Below are 21,785 nucleotides of genomic sequence, written 5' to 3' on the forward strand. Positions count from 1 at the left end.
GGATTAAACCTGGGTCTCCCCCACTGCAGGCAGATTCTCTACCACCTGAGTCACCAGGGAAGCCCCACAGCATATATACTAGGATAGCAATTGTTTAGAAAAATTATGGAAAGAGACTGAGAGGAAAAATTTTAAAAATACTTATAGCACTATGGGAGGTTACAATATGTCAGAGATGTTTTAAAATATTTTTCCAAAGTTCTGAAATATTATGATACTTTTGTAACTTAAAAATAAGACATCAAAATGAACATATCCTCCAATTAGCTTTTGCAGATACCAGAAATGGCACTCTCCCACATTTCCTCCTTTATCTTCTTTTAGACTACAACTTCTGTGAAGGCTGGGAATGGCCATACCTTGCTCAACACTGTATCAACTAACTGCCTAGTACATAACAAGCACTCAACAAACGTGATTTAAATAAGTAAATAAATAATGCATAATAACTATGTTAATTGCTGAATTGAATGAGTACGAACTAGGTTTCCCATTACCTGTTCCCTAGTAAAGTCAAAAGAGCACTCAGGAAGGTTGGCTGACTGCGAAGGCCAAGGAACTTCTGGGCTCGTCTGAGTGGCTTGAGTGACACTGTGTTGTTTCTTCAGATCACACTTTCCACTGGTATGCAGCACTGAATCACTTTTGACATTTTCTTCCAAATCATTTCTAGTGTTAAGCATCTGAGAATCTAATCAGACAAATAAAATATTCAGATAAAATTTCTAAATACTTGATAAATCTTAAGTTCTCTTGTGAAAACCTATTTAAAATGAGTATGTCATAGTATGAAGACATTATTATGAAACAAAAAACAATAAAGTCAAATAAAGAAAAAGCTCATTCATTGGAAAGATTAACAAACTCAAAATCAAAAGCTCATCTGTTGAAAAGAAGAATAAAATTGAAAAAAACCTTAGATATATAGACCAAAAAATAAAAGATAAAAAGAAAAAAATTACTAGAATCAGAAATGAGAGAGGGGACATTACTATTGTCCCTTTAACAGAAATAAAAATAACTATATAGGAATACTGTGAAGAATTGTATACCAATAAATTAGATAACTTAGATGAGGTAGAAAAACTTCTACAAAGACACAAACTACCGAAACAGACTCAATAAGAAACAGACTAAATCAGTAATCAAAAATAAAACAAAAATATATTCAGAGAAAAGCCCAGGCCCAGATATGGCTTCAACAGTGAATTCTACCAAACATTAAAAGAATTAATACCAAATCTTTAGAAACTTCCAAAAAATAGAAGAGGAGGAGCATTTTTTAAGTCACTCTATAAAACCCTGATTGCAAAACCAAAGAAATCATAAAAAAGTAAACTAAAATCAATATACTTAATATAAATGAATACAAAAACCGTCAATAAACATTAGCAAACTGAACTCAGCAATATAATAAAAATAATTATAGGCCATGGCCAAGTGAGATTTACCCCAGGAGTGCAAGGTTGATTTAACATTCAAAAAATAAATTAACATCACATCAACAAAACAGAATAAAACAAAAGCCACATGGTCATCTCAACAGATGCAGAAAAAAGATATTTGACAAAACCCAGTACTTTCTCATGATAAAAACAGCAAACCAGGAATAGAAGGTTCTCAATCTGTTAGAGGAAATTTTCAAAAATTCCACAGCTAATCTCACACTTAATGGTAAAAGACTGGATGTCGCCCCTAATATTGGGAATAAGACAAGGACATTTTCTCTCAATACTTTTACTCAACACTGTCCCAGAGGTCCCAGGCAAGGTAATTAGGCAAGAAAAGGAAATAAAAGGCATCCAGATTAGCAAGGAAGAAGTAAAACTATCTCCATTCACAGATGACATGATCTTGTACATAGGGGAAAAAAAAATAGAGAATCCACTAAAAACTCGTAGAGCTAATGAACAAGCTTAGCAAGTCTGCAGGATATATGATTAATATACAAAAATTAATTGTTTTTCTAAGCACTTGCAATCAATAATTCAAAATTAAATTAAGAAAACAGTTCCATTTAAAATGTTATCCAAAAGCCAGGAAATATTTTTACAAATCAACATTTTTTCTAATTTTTTGAATCACAGAGAGTCAGAGCATATAGGGTGCAAGTGAACAGAAGCCCAAGTCAAACTTGTTTTTAAACAAGGAAATGTATTTGTTTCCATAATAGCAGAGTCAAAGTGATGGTGCTTCAGGTATGGATGATATTGGAATTCGTATGATGTCCTCAGGAGTGTCATTCTGGGAACCTGACTCTATCTACTTTTCAGGTCCACTTCTCTCTTCTTCTGTGTTAGTCCAGTCATATGATGGCAAAGGTAACCTCTGGTGACCAAACAAGTAAGTTTTACAGCCTGTGACCCCTTCGCTCTCAGTGTCATTTTCAATTCACACACACAAGACTCAGAATGCTTGGTTCACAGTCCATTCATGTTATCACTCAGTGTCCCAAGGGCTGAAATCTTTTGACTGGTCCACCTGGGTCCCTTTCCCACTTTAGTGATAGGGCCATATGATTGTCAGGCTCAACCAAAACCACACTTAACTGTTGGGACAGAGAGCTAGTTCATCAAACCAAATTATATTAAGAAGACAGAAGAGTAATATCTGTTCAACATAATTGTTCCCCTTAAAAACATTCCGAGAAGGTGGCAGCTAGGTCAAAGTACAAAAATACTTTTAAAGCTTTTGTTCATATTGTCAAATTACCCTTCATAATGATTCTAATAATTTTACCCCAATTTTTTATGTATCAAAATAGTTTTATGTACATGGGTAAATGTCACTGAATTGAGTTTTGGTCTGTTCTTGAATTCATATTACAGAAGTCTCAAATCAGAAACTACTTTTTACAATATTGTCCTGTACTGATTATGTTTTTAGTAATATTAGTTAGAAAAAATACACAAGAACTGTTGTACTGGGTCAGACTAGCATACCATTCAGCTTGGTAGGGACTGTAAGGGAAATCCTAAAGTACTACACCATGGAAAAGTCAAATCCTCTACTCTTTCAAACTCAAAAAACTAGTAACACCCCTAAAATTTGACTTGATTATGAATATATCATATACTTTTGGCTTTCAAACTTAGAAGAGCAAAACCCTTCTTTTAAATGAAATCTGATACAGAATGCTAATATAAAGTAAAAACAAAAAAAAAGCTGTTACATAGGCTGTAGTGAGGAAAACAGGGTCCAAAGCCCAGTCTATTTAGCCTATATATCTCACCACTCATGGGATCCTAAGAATAATGAAAAACCACTGACCAAAACAACTCTGAAATCCATTTTATTTCAAACATTGGGAAATGAAACGAGAGAAAACAGGAGCAGAGAAAAAGAGAAGAGGAAGAAATATGGAAAGAGGAAAAGAAATGAGATGGAGAAAAAGGGAGGAGAGATTTAGAGAGTGGAGAAGAAAGAATGAGCATGGGAAAAAAGGGAGAGAGAGGCAGAGGTAACTGGAGACAAAAAGGGAGAGTTAACTGTGAATCTGTTTCTGTTCTGCACATCCACTCACTTGTAATACCATTTAGATTCCACATGTAAGTTAAATCAGATAGTATTTCTTCTTCTCTGACTTACTTCACTAAGCTTAATATTCTCCAAGTCCATCCATGAAGCTGCAGATAGCAAAATTCATTCATGGGTATCTGAAATTACTGTTTGCTAAATTCAAATTTATATTTACATATATATGTGTGTGTATATAGATACTGGGTTGGCTAAAAAGTTCATTTGGGTTTTTCCATAACATCTTCTACGCACACAGAGAGAGAGAGGCATGTTAAAGTTTCTCTATGACAGTAGTATCTCAATATGCTATGATTCCATTTCTCTTTATTTCAAACAGCTTTCTTTTATACATTTTCAGTTATGCTGTTACATGGATACATACATTTCTTATGACTAAGCTACATTTTAGGAGATCTTTTATCAATATAAAATTTCTCTCTGAGGCCAATGACTTTAACAGGCACCTCACAAAAGAAAATAAACAGATGGCAAATCAGCATATGAAAAGATGCTGTACATAATATGTCATCAGGGAAATGCAAATTAAAACAACAGCATACCACGACACACATATTTGGAACGGCCAAAATACAGAACACTGACAACACCAAATGTAAACACAGACACAGAGCAACAAGAATTCTCATTTACTGCTGGTGAGAAGGTAAAACGGTACAGTCACTTTCTTCCAAAACTAAACATACTCTTGACCGTAAGACCCAGCAATCACACTCCTTTGCATTTATCCATAAGGCGCTGAAAACTTATGTCCACACAATTCTTTACAGCAATTTTATTCTGATTGCCAAAATAAGGAAGCAACCAAGATGTCCTACAGCAGGTGAAATAAATTGTGTCACATCAGACAACGGAATATTATTCGGCAGGAAGAGGAGATGAGCTCTAAGCCTCAAAAAGGCATGAAGAAACCTTAAATCATATTACTTAATAAAAGAAGCCAATCTGAGGTGACATACTGTATGACTCAGATCTGACTCTGGGTATCTCTTGAAGGTAGAGTGGATAAGATTTTAGGTGAACTATTATTTTTCACTTCAAAGATGAGGTTTTTAATTTTTACCAATTTCTAAGTAGTTATTCTCCATAAAAGCTTGGTCCTGTTTGAGTTCAAAATCCTATCATCTCTCTGAGGATATTAATTATATTTCTTTAAAAGTCTCAGCTTTTCTTCAGTACTCTGAAGTACTAGAACACTCTGTTCTGCTTTCTTACAAGGTAAGACTTGAAGTTTGGAGATCTTAAAGTATCTGGGAGCGACAGCCATACAGCAAGCCTATCTTCTCACACTGAAGCTATCTTCGCCTGAGCTTTTATCAGCAATGAAGCTGCCATTTTGATCTTTTTCAGTCTGACTTCTGTTTGCTGTAGCTGTTCCCCAAATTGAGAGGAAAACTCTTCAATCAAGAGTTCCCCACAAACTGATTCCACCTCAGCAATAGTTCTCTCATGGTTTCTGGCTACAGAGTTTTCTAGTTTGCCTCTTTTCAGTCCCTCACATTTCACCCTCAATTGATAAAGTGAAACTTAGAATACCTAAGTCTACCAACTCAAGCTCTTTCCACACTACCTTATAAGACATAGTCCTTACATTAGAGACCTTAAAAATCCTATTAGAATGGAGATACAAAAGTTAAGCAGAACTAAATACACAGTAATATACTATAAAGTAACTAATGTATGGCAAATAAGTACTCAAGAACTTTAAGAAGTCACATTAGGTTATGTGGAAGGGTTCACTGAAAAGTAGAAGCGTGAATGAACCCTGGAAAGATTTCATTCAAAACACATTTGTAGAATAGATACTAAATCAATTGTAGATGAGTTATCTCTGAGGTAGAGTTTCATACATGGATGATATTTTATCACAAGGTACTAAGTGTCCCTCAATCATCTACTACTACATATGTACATAAATATAAAATAGTATATAAAAGTATAAGTCAAAAAAATAATCAGCATGTAAATAATTCCAAGTTTCAGTAGGTGTTCACTTAAACTGCTTTCATATATACCTCTGATATGAAAAGAGCCATCATCATTTCTCTCTACCACAAGATGATCAATATGAACAGTCACAGGAGCTGGTTGAAGGGATACTGTACTACTACGAGGACTGTCATCCTACGGGAAAGAAAATAGTATTGGCATGTTGCTATTGAAGTAAAAGATAAAATCAATCATTTTCAATTAGTCATTTTCTTAAACACTACTTCTGCCAAAAATATTTTTAATGAGCTAGAAATATATCTTTAATATGCTTTAGTTGATACAGTAAGAAAACTGCCCATTTTATTTTGATATTTTCTAATTTCTAAGAAGAATCTCTACACCATCACCACAAGGACCAACAAGTTCATATTGTTAGGCATGAATCAAAGTCCAGTAGGCTAAATGAACATTTATAAAATGAAAATATAAAAATATTTGTTAACATACTTTTAAATTTATTTTTGTGTTAGAAACTTGTATTTTCATTGGCATCACTGTTGCAACTGTTTCATCTTCCAAAAAATGTTGAATATTCATAAGAGAAGACACAAGAAACTCAGTGCTAAAGTTTTCTATATGGCATTGCAGAAATCCATTCTTTTCTGCAAGCAAAGAGTGTATTACAGCACCAGGCCCACTTTCAAATCTCAGAGTAATCTCAGGAGAGGACTTAGAATGAATCACAGCTTTATGATCCGAACCTATGAAAAAAGAACAAATAAAAATTGTAACTTTGTATTACAACTCAAAAACATCACTCTCAATTATTTGTCATTAAGAGGTCACTGTCACTTTGAATAGTATTAAAGCAATAATAGATTACAATTTTAATATGTATTCTTAATTTAAATGATTACAGTTCATATATAACACATGGCTTCCCAGGTTGCTGAGTGCTAAAGACTCCGCCTGTCAATGCAGGAGCCATAGGAGATGAGAGTGAGATCCCTGGAAGGGATCAGGTAGATCCCCTGGAGGAGAACATGGCAACTCCTACCAACATTCTTGCTGGGATAATTTCATGAACAGAGGAGTCTGGCGGGTTACAGTCCATTTGGGTTGCAAAGACTGGGATATAACTGAGTAATATATTCAATCCTAATTTCCCTAATTTCCATTTTTACAGACAATCTTCTACTGCAATAACGCTGTCTCTATTTTTTATTTGTTTGTAACATGCAAAAACATGCCACAATATAAATCTGACACGATTCATAACTCAGGTATTTTGAGTGTGTCTGAGTGTGTACATATCTATACATTTATAACATAACAGAAAATTGCAATGAAGAAATAGTCATGGCATTTAAAGTGACTCAAGCCACTTCTCAAGAAGTGACAAAAGCCTGAATATTTGTTTGTTCTTTATTAAAATCAAGCCCTTAAATAACTGGAAAGGAAAACAGAGAAGACCTCATTAAAATGTTACTACTGAATTACAATCTTAAAATTACATTTATACCAAAGGAAATACAGATATGTTTATGTTTATATTTATATTTACTTATGCCTTGGCCTTTTTCTCAAAAAGAATTTGAGATGGATTACAGAGCTATAAGGACTCAAGTTCAAAAAATGTTGTTTAATTTCAATAAAGAACCCATAGAATAGCTTTAAAAATAAGAGTTCCTAGTGGAACTACTTAAGTGAATCGGCCCTCATGGTAAATAAATATTTTTCTTTATTTTACATTATTTAGCTCCAAAAAGAATAAGAGGCAACACGTACATCGCACAATCAGAATTAAAAAATTAGCAGGGAATGGAAAAGTAAAATAGGTAGTAAGATTATTAACTCAAACTACATTATTTAAATCTCTGTGCCAAAGGTAGACCAAAAATAGCTTTCTAATAGCAAAGGGAAAATACAATCAGTTTCATAATCCATAGAACCCATGACATAAAAACAAACTGTTCTGGAAAGGTGAAGCTATTTCATTTATTGAGGTTCCAAGTTATCTGTCCCATGGGCCCTTATAAGAAGACCCCACTAATCAAATTCATGATGAAAAGTTGTTTATTTTCCCTCAGTATGTATGTGAATACTTTAGTCTTACAGAAGTCAAATGTATACATATCTATGAAAGGGAAAAGGGTACAAGAAATTAAAGATATGTATATTTATGCACCAAGGATAGATCTCCTTACACAACACAAAGTGGAGAGTTGTTTGAAAACTTATTTCAGATAAAAAATGACATTTAATTAATGCCAGCTCTACTTGCTAAGATTCAAAATAAATAGTATAGATATCAGAAGAGTTCAAAAAGACTCCCAGGGAATTCTCCTGGTAGTCCACTGGGTAACACTTGCCAGAGGCCAGGTTCCATCTCAGATCAGAGAATACGAACCACATGGTGTGGACAAAAAGAAAAGAAAACAAAAACTCTCAAAAAATTCTTCAAAAAAATTAAGAACTCATGTATTTTTAATTTTTTAAAATAGAAGGTAAAAGAAATGGCCACAAATTCATAATGGTTAATGTTCTTTCCTATATCAAGAAAACCAAGAGTTAACTAACTTGTCTATTTAACAGTAAGAACAATTCAAAACAAACAACTTGGTAAAATGTGATTTTATTTTGCCTTTTACCTGTCTATAACTACACGTCTATCTAGACACACACACACACACACACACACAGAGATATACTCACTCCAGGGACCTGAGAGCCATAAATCATTTTGAACAAAAAGAGTATTTAGAGCAGAGATAAAACAGAATCACTCCTCCCTACTACCTCTTATGCCATGAAACTTTAAAAAGGCTTCCCATTAAAGGGATCCAAACTCTACACATTATTATAGAAAAACTAAAACAAAACCAAAAACAACTTTAAAATTTTAACTGTTCATGTCAGAGTGACACTGTATATAAACTGTAAACCAAATTACAATCTTTGTTCATATGGCTTATTAATGTCTTAAATGTTCACTAAACTATTTTTTTCTCCTTTTCCCTTTATTCTCTTTCCCTTTCCTTTCTTTTTTGTTATTTTGTTTATTTTTAAACCAAGACAGCTGTAAATAATAATAATAAGGTATCAGACAGCACTGCCTGTACAACCCATACATACAAGGCATTTCAAAATAATTTCTACAGTTAGAAACAGGTGAAACAAAGCAATAGGACATGGTAATAAGTGGAGTATAAAGCAAAAAGCTGTGCAAAAAGTGTTTGGTTGGGTACAGAATAAGGTTTAGCTTTTGAAATTTAACATTCCATCCTTTTTTGTTGTTTTTTCATCTACTATAAAATATTTCCAACTATATACATTGAATACTTAGCTTCTTTCATTTTGTATGCTATTGGGATTGACATTTCCTAATATGAAATTCATAAACTGCAAGGCCTACACATAGAAAAAATCAGGAGGTAATTTTCTTCTATGATGCTGGTTTATTGACAAATGGCACATTTACCTGCAATTCCCAGGATGTGAGATGATAGCATGTTTGTATGATATGCAGGATTGCAAGTATTTCAACATGTGTTATATCAGATATAGCATTCTGTATATGTAGCAAAGAAAAATATTACAGCTCAGTGACTTTTCAAAAGATTTAAAAAATTGAACACTGTCATTTAAGTTTCTCAGTATAATTATTTTAATAAATTCATGTCTTTAAATGACTGAAAACTATGAGTGTTAATTCCACATAAAGCTTGAAAAAGGAATGATTTAATGTGGTATTCCTCGTCATACACTGCACGTTTTATTGCTTATATCCCTCTGTATCTAAGAGAATGTGTTGATCTTAGAATGAAAATCCACAAGAACAGGATACATGATTTTATCAAATATCAAGTACCACACCAGACTCAGGAAATACTTGCATATAAGCAAGATAATGGAAAATAAAGCAAGATAATTCAAAAGTCAAAAAACTAAGATCATGGCATCTGGTCCTATCATTTCATGGCAAACAGATGGGGAAACAATGGAAACAGTGACAGACTTTATTTTCTTGGTGAGAGAGTCATTTCCTAGGCAAGTTGATAAGAAGTCTAGGGGTCCCCAAGGAGAGAGGGGTCTGGAATTCTCAAGGAGGAAGAAAGGACAAACTTTTTTTTCCCTCTACATTCCTTAGGATTATGTATCCTGCCTGAGGACAGTCTCTGGATTAAACCTTCTGGCTAATCCTGTTATCTTAAAATGTAAATTATGGGAGTAGGTCTAGTGAGGTCTTTACAACCTCCAGACATTCTTTTGATTCATTGGAGAGTATATAACTCCATTGCTAACACTAGCAAGGGGGTATTCTTTCTGCCCCCTTCTGATGCCTATGTCAGAAGCTTTCTCTATCTCCTTTATACTTTAATAAAACTTTATTACACAAAAGCTCTGAGCAATCAAGCCTCGTCTCTGGCCCCGGATTAAATTCTTCTCCTCTGGAGGCCAAGAATCCTGGCATCTTTTCGAGGTTCAGCAACAACCTTTCATTGGGTTCCAAAATCACTATGGATGGTGACTGCAGCCATGAAATTAAAAGACACTTGCTCCTTGGAAGAAAACCTATGACAAACATAGACAGTGCATTGAAAAGCAGACACATTACTTGGCCAACAAAGGTCCATCTAGTCAAAGCTATTGTTTTTCCAGTAGTCAGGTATGAATGTGGGAGTTGGACCACAAAGAAGGCTGAGCACCGAAGAACTGATGCTTCTGAACTGTGGTGTTGGAGAAGACTCTTGAGAGTCCCTTGGACTGCAAGGAGATCCAACCAGTCAATCCTAAAGGAAATCAATCCTGACTATTCATTGGAAGGACTGATGATGAAGCTGAAACTCCAATATGTTGGCTGCTTGATGTGAAGAGCCGACTCAACAGAAAAGACCCTGTGATGCTGGGAAAGATTGAAGGCAGGAGGAGAATGGGACAACAGAGGCTAAGATGGTTGGGTGGCATCACCAACTCAATGGACATGAGTTTGAGCAAGCTCCAGGAGATGGTGAAGGACAGGGAAGCCTGGCTTTCTGTAGTGCACGGGGTCACAAGGAGTCAGATGTAACCAAGTGATACAACAATAAGACAATGGAATACAAAAATTGACACTTATTCTAGTGTGGAACTAACTTTGACCTTTCGGGATTACTTTATCACTCTTGTCATGTAGAAAAAATCTTAGTTTTCTCAAACCTATCATTTCAAAGAATGGAAAGACTCAAAAAATTAAAGATGGAACTTAGCAGAAACAAAAAGAAATTAGAGAGTACCTCTTCAATAGATTGTGTTTCTAATAACTTAAAGTACTTTATGGAAATATGATCATCTAAAAAAACAAATCTTTTGCATTATTATAAATAAATATCATTTTCCTTTATTTACATCAAAGGTAGAACTGCTGATGAGTCATATATATTAAAAAAGAAAACAAGCTTAAATCACATTAAAGTCTTACCTACTGGACGATGACTAAGGTAATGCCGTAGACTGATATTGCCTAACTGATCTGGTATCACTTGGTCCACTTGAAGACAGATTTCCGTATCTTCACCTCGGATGTCAATTTCCCCATTAACACCAGTAATTTTAAATACCACAACTGACATCTAATAAGGATTGCATAAATATTATTAGTATACCAAATAATTCAAAACAAAATTTAGGAGAAAAACAGGAAACTACTATAACCTCTAAAAATACAACTGTGACTTAATAAAATAAAAATATATTTGTGACCAACAGAAAGCAGTTATTGTATTACAGTGATAAACTTCCACTTCCTTTCTTTCTGCTCAGTCAAGAGAATTGCTTTAGGTCACAAAGATTAAATATATGATGGCTTTGTTATATATTTTTCATTAGCTTTTCATTAAAAGCTGATCACATTTTCTAAGGCATCCATAAGAATACTTCATTAGGTAAAGAGGGCTTAAAATAAACCAGTAACATATTTCTTCTGTAGACAGCCCCTCATAAGGACTGACTACCATCCTTACTATCAAACTTTTTCACAGAAGATTTAATCAAATTAAAATAAAGGTCAAAACATAAAGAATGGAAAAAGGATAGAACCTTTCCTCTTCAACACAATTTTTTAAAAAAATTTAGAAAAATGAAAATCAGAGAATAACAATTCAGTAAGAGTGAAGGAAAAACTTCAAGAGTAGGAAGAGCAAAGTAAATTACCCACAATCTCAGTCAATTATTTTTACATATCAATTCCCATAAATGGGTACATATTGAATATGAGATAAAGTTGATGGCATTTCTCTTCATAGAATGTGCCTGAAAAGATTACCAGGTCATCATGACTTTCTTGAGCACCCTCTGAATTTGTACTGATAGCGTCTGGAGAGGTTTCACCATAATTCTGTAGGTTTGCACTGGCATTTGTCTGATCGGCTGGGCTCTGGTAATTTGTAGTTGAGTTCTTTTTAATACCTGAAATAAGATAAAAATTAACTAATAAATTAAAATCAGTTTATACATGATCCAATAATGTTACATTTATCTAACCAAAACGGACTGTTCCTTCAACTCTTTCTCAAGCATAGTATTATTTAAGAAGAAAAGCAAAGAAAAATTAAATTGCAGTTAGTCAGCAAAAAGTAAGAAATAACTTTCCACAATAAGGTGTTAGAGATATTAAACCCTAAACTTAGTAAGAAAAGAAGTCTGCCGTAGCCAACCACAGTCTGTGTTCTTCCCATTGCAGGTGTGGTGCTGGCAGTGCCTAGTCAGCCAGCTTTGCCTCCTCTGTTCTATCCAACATTCAGTGATCCCAGTCTGACCATTTCATTTCCCTTTTCCATATCCTACAGTTCTCCTACATGAAATTAATACTACTATTGTCAATGTGATTATTTTCCATCCTTACCAACCTGCCTTAATCCCTCAATGTGCTCTTTTTCAATATTTCTCAAACTCCCTGTGATAAAAGATAATTTTTTAAAATTTGTGTTCATAACAAATCAACACTTTTTAGAAATACCACAAAAAAGAACTATTGAAATGAAAATGAATCTAGAAAAATGAGAAGAGCCAAAGTCACAAAACAAAGCCTCATTTTTTTTTCACTTCAATCATGCCTGGATTCTGACTTTATATTTAAAAAAAAGAAAATTTAATAATTCTAAAAGTGATTTCAAGGATTAATTCACTGAACGACAAAACAATCAAGTTAGTCATTCTCTAAACCCTTTTGCTTACACGATAACATTTTACAAAGCTTTACTTTGTTGTTGTTATAAACATCTTGATCATAAGTCTTCATAACACTTCACTAAATGCATTATAGAATGAGTATCATTTTCATTCACTGAAAGAACATTTTGCTGAATGTAACTTGCAAGCAGCTTGTTAAAAAATTTTTTTTGAGATGTACTTTATAATTTGACATCTGTGTACACTACAAAGTGCACCATCAAAAGACTAGTTCACCATCCATAATGATAAGACTGATCTCCTTCATCCATTTTGACCATTTCCCCATCCCCTTGCCCTCTGGTAACAACTAATCTGTTTTTGTATCTATAAACTTGTTTTGGCTTTGTTTTCATGTTGGTTTTTAAAAAATATAACCCACAATATGTGTGAAATCATATAGTATTTATCTTTCTTTGTAATAATTTTTATTATTATATTTACTACCATACATAATCAGGTTCTAACTCAGTGCCTGACAAAGCAAGTAGGTGTTCAATAAATTACCTATTGAATGGATAAATAAAATGATTTTTAGGTCAGAGAAATGCATATAAATAAAACTGTAGTATGAATAAATTCCCACATTTCTCAGGGAGTTCCTAACACTGCCAGAGGTTAAGAAAATTTCACTAATAAAATAATATTTAGGATAAAGTAAAAGAAAGAAAAAAAGACTATTTTAGAAAGACTGAGGAAATTTGTCATAGTGAAGAGGATGACAGACTGATATATACTGTATAGCAAATATTACAGTACAACTTAAGTGTAGTAAGCACATGGGAAAACAGCAGAAATGTAAGCTGGGGCCAGGTCACACAGAACATTGTCAGTAACATTAAGTTTCTTTTTAAATTAACAGCCTTGGGGAGGGAGGTGGGAGGGGGGTTCATGTTTGGGAACGCATGTAAGAATTAAAGATTTTAAAATTTTAAAAATAAAAAACTAAAAAAAAAAAATTTTTTTTTTAATTTAAAATAAATAAATAAATAAATTAACAGCCTTATAGCAGTTAAAACTTATCAGGACTTAAATGGAAATTGACATGATAATATACATATTTTAAAAGAATATTCTGCCTATGAAATGAAAAAAAACTGGGGAGACTAGTTTGAAATTTGTGGTGGGCTGGCAGTACAGCTATGGGTTTGTTCATTTATAAATATGTATATATATTCAAAAATACAAATTCACAATATATATGTGTATTTAAATGTGTGTGTGTGTATATATATATATATGTTAGTATTCATACGTGGAAACATACATGAAAGTGAAATGAAAGTGTTAGTCACTCAGTCATGTCCGACTTTTTGTGACGCCATGGACTATTGCTTGCCAGGTTCCTCTGTCCATAGAATTTTCTAGGCAAGAGTACTGGAGTAGTTAGCCATGCCCTTCTCCAGGGATCTTCCCAACCCAAGGATCAAACCTGGGTCTCCTACCCTCAGGCAGATTCATTATCATCTGAGCCATCAGGAAGCCATGTACACATACAAACATGTATATAAAAACACAGAGAAAAATGTCTGGAATTATATATACCAAAAGTCAATGGTAGCTATTTACAGAATGGGGAACGGTATCAAGGGCAGAGCAATGGTGATACCTTAAATTTTTACTCTAGATATTTCCATGACATCTGATGTTTTCTTAAATGAGAAAGAACTCATATATTTCTTGTAAAGTTAAAACAAAACACAGAAAAAATAAGTCTTTTCCTAATGAAAATAATTATTTTAATAGAAAGAAAATTATTACAGTTAAAGAGAACTATGAATACACAGTCATATATCATTTAAGCGTTACACATAAAATCAAATGCCTTTGTATTTTTCAAGATCCTAAGAACAGTCTACAGCTAGAATCTATTCTAAGACAGTTATTAGAACTGAAGATAAAAATTTATGAACAATGATACTAATTATAGCATCTTATAGCTGTGAAAAAAAATAAAAACAATCTAAATATCCAGTATCAGGGAAACAATTAAAAAGTCAGGGTCCATTCTTATGAAAATTTAATAATTTAATACTGGTAAAAAAAACAGGCTGAAAACCATATATATGGTGTGATACTATATATACATGTATGGAAATATATATATACATTTACAACATAAATTACAATTGGTATCTCTAGATTATGGGACTTTTGGGTTATTCTCCAAATTGTAGTTTATATTTTCCAAATTTTCACATTGAGTGGTAGTCACTTTTATTATTTAATTTTCCGAAATAAGAAAATCACTGATACTTTCTGAGAATAAATGGAGATGTTTTCTATAGGAACACTGTAGAAGCATCATTTGATCACAAAACAGAAATCTTCTATTAAAGTAGAATCTTAAGCCATAAAGGGGGCAAGGGAACCAGGAAATAGAGCTATCTGAATCAAGAATACATTTCTATGACCCCTATTAGTACCTCATCTATATTTAACTGGTAAAGTATGCCAGGAAGAAGATTACTGTGAATGGGCTACAAAAGGGCTTTTTGTTTACATATAGTAATCATTTCCCAAGTCTGGGTTGCTGGCATAGCATACTGGTTGGTTGAAAGCTTAGGTTCCTGAGTCAGACCAACTGAGATCCAAATCTGCCTCTATTACTTCTTATCTGGACATCAATTTCTCCAAGCTTCAGTTTCTAAAGCTATGAGCTTTTCTAACCTAAGCTGTTTTCAACTATATCAATAGGCTTTTACTCTTCGTATGCAAAGTAATTCATATTTGCCTCTCTTAAACTTTAAGGTCTGTACAGGCAACTATTTTCTGGCTACAGTCCACGGTTTTATTCCTGTTCACAAAGTCACCAGTGTCTTAGTGATGGGGATGTGTCTAATACTAAGTCATTCCTAATGGTCTGTACTGGGGCATTCATTGCTTCTGAATAACAGGGGAATCATGTAGTTCCATACACTATCATGTATGAAGGAGAATTCTGGTTATGGGACTCAAAAATCCATTCTGGAAAAATTACAGTCACAGAATCACATAGAATCAACAGATCCATTCTGGAAAAATTACAGTCATAGAACCACAGTCACAGAACCACATAGATCCATTTGGGAAAAATTACAATCATAGAACACATAGACTGGAAAAATTACAGTCATAGTTGACAATTCATCATGCAAATTAAGCCCATCTAAGGGTACAGTTTTTCCAGTGGTCATGTATGGATGTGAGAGTTGGACTGTGAAGAAGGCTGAGCACCAAAGAATTGATGCTTTTGAACTGTGGTGTTGGAGAAGACTCTTGAGAGTCCCTTGGACTGCAAGGAGATCCAACCAGTCCATTCTGAAGGAGATCAGCCACGGGATTTCTTTGGAAGGAATGATGCTAAAGCTGAAACTCCAGTACTTTGGCCACCTCATGCAAAAAGTTGACTCATTGGAAAAGACTTTGATGCTGGGAGGGATTGGGGGCAGGAGGAGAAGGGGACGACAGAGGATGAGATGGCTGGATGGCATCACCAGCTCGATGGATGTGAGTCTGAGTGAACTCCGGGAGTTGGTGATGGACAGGGAGGCCTGGCGTGCTACGATTCATGGGGTCGCAAAGAGTCGGACACAACTGACCGACTGAACTGAACTGAATCAAATTCCAGGTACAGGGGTCCCTGTGATAGAGGCTAGTAGCATTAATGATCTAAATGACTATATATAAATAACTTTATGATCTAAATGACTATATATAAATAACTGCTACACGTCGTCCCTAAAAAGGAAGGAGTATCTGGCCAAAAGATGCACTAGAACAACTATTAGGAAGTTAGGTACAATGTTCTTTATATTGTGTGTGTATGTGTGTATAGATTTTTTAGGCTATGACTGATTACTGAGTATAACTAAAAACACCTTAAATGCCATTTCTAAGATTTGTGTGTATATAAATTCTTAAATTGAACTGCTTTACCTTTTTCCAAAAATATATGACTATCACTTCCATCACTTTCTAATAACTGTTCTTCCAATATCATGCTGTCAAGTGAAATGGTATCCAGTGAGGTTTGTGAGGGGCTTCTTCTCATGTTCTTATAAGAAATAGAGAGTGGAGCCAAGTTGGGTAGGCAACGTTCCTTAGGTTTTCCACTGTTAAAAAACAAAAGTATCAGAAAATCATCACATAAATGGAATGAAAGAATATGTCAAAAATATATATATATAATATACACAAAGTTTTAAAATTATATTATCTAAGGATAAGCTCAAAGTATTTTCATATTCTGAAAAACTTATTTTTCCATGTGCTAATTTTAACAATGCCTCATTTTTCATGGTTTTCTGTCCAAAGCCAAAAGATACTCATAAGCTCATGCACATGCTTGTGTGTTGTGTGCATGTGCGCACGCACACATGCACACAAACACACACAAACATACACAATTAAACAAACTCCCAATCCAAATCCAAGAGTAAGTCATTACCTGAAGGATGATTGTGATTTAAGCGTTCTGACGATGGGTGCTTCTTCTTTACTGATTTCCACATTCTCAGAGAGTGAAGCTGTTTCTGGAAGCAAATCTTCAGCCTTAAAGATCGACTCTATGGTTTCACTTCTTTTACTAGTTAAACTATTTGAAAGTATGTTCTGATTACCACCATCATCAAATGACAGTATACTTGAATCTTCTCCATAGTTTAAGACACTATTTGAATCTGTGTACGATGAATCCTTTTTGCCACTTGTTTCTGATCCAATTTCTCCTGAGCCACTTTGGCAAACAAGTCCACTACTTTCATCTTCGCTTATTTTCCCTAAATTTTTATCTGATAAATAATCCGGGAAAGAAACATCTTTTTGCAGATTTGTATCACTAGCTGATTTAAAAAGCAAAGAATCCTTCATAGGGACATGGCTAAGGTCAACACTCATAGATCTGTTGTCTGACATATGATTAAGAGTTACACTTCTAATTTGATTTATTCCACTACTAACTTGTTTTCTTTTTGAAGACAAAAATTCTCCATTTTCTGCAGGCAGATAATCTGGAACCATTGGGCTCACACTTTCAGAGACAGGAGACTTAAGAATATTTGCTTGATCCACAGGATGTAGCAAAAGAGCCACTTCTGCACTTTTAAGTAAAATTCCGATGCAAACAGACATCTGACTAGCTGGACTGCCAGTCACAGCTTCTACATCTTTCCTTAAATTCTCTGAAAGCAAAATAAGTGACTCGTGGAGGAAAAGCAAGAGCAAATACTGGTAGTGATTGATTTGTATACTGACATGTTTACGAACGTGAACCAGGACATGAATATCTGCATCTGATGATGGTGAAAAAAATCTTAAAAATGTATCTGAAGAAGGTTTCTGATCACCACTGGTAAAGGGATCAGATTCTGTACTGTAATATTCCTTCAAGAGCTTTTTTCGCTTCCATCGGCCAGTCAGATCACTAGACTCACTCTGTGATGTATTTAGAGAGATCTGATTACAAGCCTGCAGCAATTTTTGTGACACTGCATACCTTTTTGGTTGACAAATCCAGATGGAAAGAGGGAAAGAATCTACAAAATTTATTGGTCGTCCTTTTCCACTTTTCATCCCTTCATAATCTATCCAAAATTGAGAAAAGTACACAGCCCAAACATCCGTGGCAGCAGAGGTTTTAAGAGTGTGTTTACTCAACTTGGGGGTAACATTGCCTTTATAAACTTCATGCAGTTTAGTATCCTGTTCATGAGCATGTCTCTGGAAGATTGGATGCAGAAGATTAAAATTGTCACCAGATTTGGGGAAACTGGTATATGTTTTACTGAAAAAATCACAATCTTTGAAGTCTTGAAATAAAGCTTCTAAATCAGAATGTCGACAGTTTGGACAGTGTCTTGTATTTGTAGCAATCATTTCAGAACTCTGAATAGAAATTGCACGTGGTTGATCTTGATGACATTCAGATTTCATTTCAGAAGGAATAACAAACTAGAAGAGAGAAAAAAAAAACTAATCTAGCCTGACTTACAAATCCACACAGCTTGAAGATAAAATAATACGGCAGCACAGAAATTCTTTTTGACATTTCTCCCCAAAACACTATTTTTTTATCCTGACATAAAATATCCTCTCCCCCCAAATTTGATTAAACCAAATGAAAAGGGTTAAATGATTAACAACTAAGAAAAGAACCAAAGAGGAAAAAAAACACAATGAAAGATATACATAACACACATATTTGTAGACTATCACAAAATAAAAGGGACAAAACTGAATTAAATCAAGTAAATCAATTATTAAATGCTTACTATGCCCTGAGTGTGTATATATATGCCCTGAATATATAAGTGTCAAGTTTAGAAAAGAGAATTTTTTGTCATAATATTTTAAATTCAAGTGATCTGGAAGATGACTAGATAAGTAAATGGAATGACTGGATAATTGTCATTTGAGCCATTTATTTGGGAGAAAACTATTAAGAAAATAACATAGGAGTACAGGTCAAACTATTTAGTAAAATTATTTTCTACAGATAATAAAGCCCAGTCTTCAAAATACTTACAACAAAGAGTTCAAACTATACTCCTATTTTTTTTTAGCTTCCTTCCTATAAAGTTCAAATATCCATGGAACTCTGATTATCAACTACTTGGCGGCAATAAAAAGGAACTTTCTATTATCTTTAGATATTAATAACAGAATAAATGCAACAAATAAAGCCCAGAAACAATTTTAAAACTTCACTGTATTATTTACCCTTATTAAAAAATTTTTTATCAGCTCTGGTAAGAAGCGGGGTGAAAAAATGACATTTAGGATTTCCCTGGTGGTATAGTACTTTTTCCTGGAAAATCCCATGGACAGAGGAGCCTGGTAGGCTGCAGTCCATGGGGTCGCTAAGGGTCAGACACAATGGAGAGACTTCACTTTCACTTTTCACTTTCATGCATTGGAGAAGGAAATGGCAACTGACTCCAGTGTTCTTGCCTGGAGAATCCCAGGGATGGGGGAGCCTGGTGGGCTGCCATCTCTGGGGTCGCACAGAGTCGGACACAACTGAAGAGACTTAGCAGCAGCAGGTGGTATAGTAGCTAAGAATCCACCTGTCAATGCAGGGTACACAGGTTCAGTCCCTGGTCCAGGAAGATTCTACATGCTGCCAGGCAACTAAGCCCACGTGCCACAAGCACTGAAGCCCACATTCTAGAGCCTGTGAGCCACAACTACTAAGCCCGCACACTGCAACTACTGAAGCCCATGTGCCTATAAACTACCCTCTGGAACAAGAGAAGGCACCACTCTGAGAAGCCTGCACACCTCAACTAAGAGTAGACCCTACTCACTGCAGCTAGAGAAAGCCTGAGCACAGCAACGAAGACCCAGTGTAGCCAAAAATAAAACAGATTATGAAGAAAAAATAACTTATTTCTACTGCTTACCTCCAAATGGATGAGCAGTGGAAAAAATAAGAAAAGAAGAAAAGTAGAGAAAGAAGGAATGGGGAAGAGAAAGGAAGCAGTCCCTTAAAGCTTCTATAACTGAAAACAGATTAAAATTAAGATTGCAGTGAAGTTGATTTATATTTGAGTACCCATCTTAAATCCTGGAAATTACAATGCTGTTAACTCTTCTTCTGTAAAAATGGTTTTATTCTCACAGCCACTTGTTTATATGGTACCTTTAGCATTAAGCCATCGACTCGAATATCAACATGCTCATCAGATTTTGAATTGTCATTCAACTTGTACACAGCCATAAATTGATTAAGACTTTGTTTTAAATCCAACACAAACTGATTTAACCATAAAATACTTCTTTCATCCACAGTAAACTGTAGTGCATTCAGCTGGCTATAAAGGTTGGGAGATGGAACTGTAGAGAAAAAAAATTTAGAAAGATTTTTAATAAACCGATAGTTCTAAATCTTCCCTGAGAACAGAAAATACATGTTTAAGCTTTACTCTTTCCACATTAACATTAAAATGTTTTACAATGTTATTTACAAAATTTAAGTGATACTATATGTGGAAGGGGATGGTAGCAAACATGTCTGGAGAGACAGGAAACATCTTCAACGCTTCACTAATAGAAAACTATACAGTTTGATCTAAATCTTACTGCATAAATAAGAGGTATTGTTTGGATTTCTTTTCCTAATGTTACAGTCACCAAGAAGCAAACTTCAAAAATTTTACCTTCTTGCTCAAAGTATCAAAGGATCACATCAAAGTTGTGATCCTCAGTCACATATTTCTACAAGGATTTACTATCTGACTTAATCTGAATTCTCTAAAATGAAAGGACCAAGCCTAATGACTAATTTCTTATGAAAGTGCTAAGTGAGACACAAGTTTTATTCTCCACTTAATCCTAAGCCTAGAACAGTATCTGGTGCCAAGTAAAAAATCAAGTATGTCTTGAATAATCAAACAAATACACTCATAGATCCTCCAAACCATTGGACTCCTATGGGTTGAATAAATGTTTTAGTGCTAATTTATGTTAAACGAATATTCATAATTAGAGTGTATCACTCCCTGAAATCTGTATCTATTGCTGCATAAAAGCCATTATCATTTTCAGAGTATTTTGGTGAAGATCTTTTATTCCAAAATTTCAGACCTATTCACTCTTACCAGAGCAAACAGTATGAATATCTAGAACTTTTAAACTATGCTAATTTAAGGAAAATAAGCACAAGGTGTGAGATACCAGTAGAGAAATGACATTGTAACAATGTCTTGAAGAGGATTTTTTTTCTTTCATTCATTTACTTTCTTTCAGCAGATTCAAAGAAGCCAGCTACATTAACTGTATTGTATTAGGCACAAAGAATATATAAAAGGTCACAAATCTTTCCTTTAAAAGTTCATGGATGATTACAAGAGACATATATGAAAGGAGAAAAATTAAAGTACAACAGAGACATCTTATCAGGGATGTGGAGGTGCTTATCTTCAAGGATAGTAAGGAGGTGGGCTGCTGAGGCAATCACGCTGAGGGAAAAAAGGAGAGGGAATCTCAAATATAGATTAGTGATAATGGCAACCATAGAGAGAACTAGAGAGTAAATGTAGTCGAGAAGAATAGAACAACTCTGACCGCAGATCTGAGACAGAGGAAGAAACTTAGTACACTAGGCAGTAAAAAGATCTATATGCAGT

General features: G+C 34.4%; 1 protein-coding gene across 8 annotated transcripts in view; it reads right to left on the bottom strand.

The window, feature by feature from the left end:
• Positions 1-21,785, bottom strand: part of BLTP3B (bridge-like lipid transfer protein family member 3B) — an 86,559-nt gene that overhangs the window by 4,191 nt on the left and 60,583 nt on the right. For all 8 annotated transcript variants that reach the window (XM_069585142.1, XM_069585145.1, XM_069585143.1 and 5 more), the window contains 8 exons: positions 20,300-20,493; positions 17,108-18,609; positions 16,597-16,772; positions 11,774-11,916; positions 10,931-11,081; positions 5,977-6,230; positions 5,553-5,661; positions 498-691 (listed from right to left, as the gene is read on the bottom strand). In XM_069585142.1, coding sequence (XP_069441243.1) covers positions 498-691; positions 5,553-5,661; positions 5,977-6,230; positions 10,931-11,081; positions 11,774-11,916; positions 16,597-16,772; positions 17,108-18,609; positions 20,300-20,493 — 2,723 coding nt within the window. The remainder of the gene's footprint in view (positions 1-497; positions 692-5,552; positions 5,662-5,976; positions 6,231-10,930; positions 11,082-11,773; positions 11,917-16,596; positions 16,773-17,107; positions 18,610-20,299; positions 20,494-21,785) is intronic.

This window comes from Ovis canadensis, chromosome 3 (assembly GCF_042477335.2).
Source record: "Ovis canadensis isolate MfBH-ARS-UI-01 breed Bighorn chromosome 3, ARS-UI_OviCan_v2, whole genome shotgun sequence".
Lineage (NCBI taxonomy): Eukaryota > Metazoa > Chordata > Mammalia > Artiodactyla > Bovidae > Ovis > Ovis canadensis.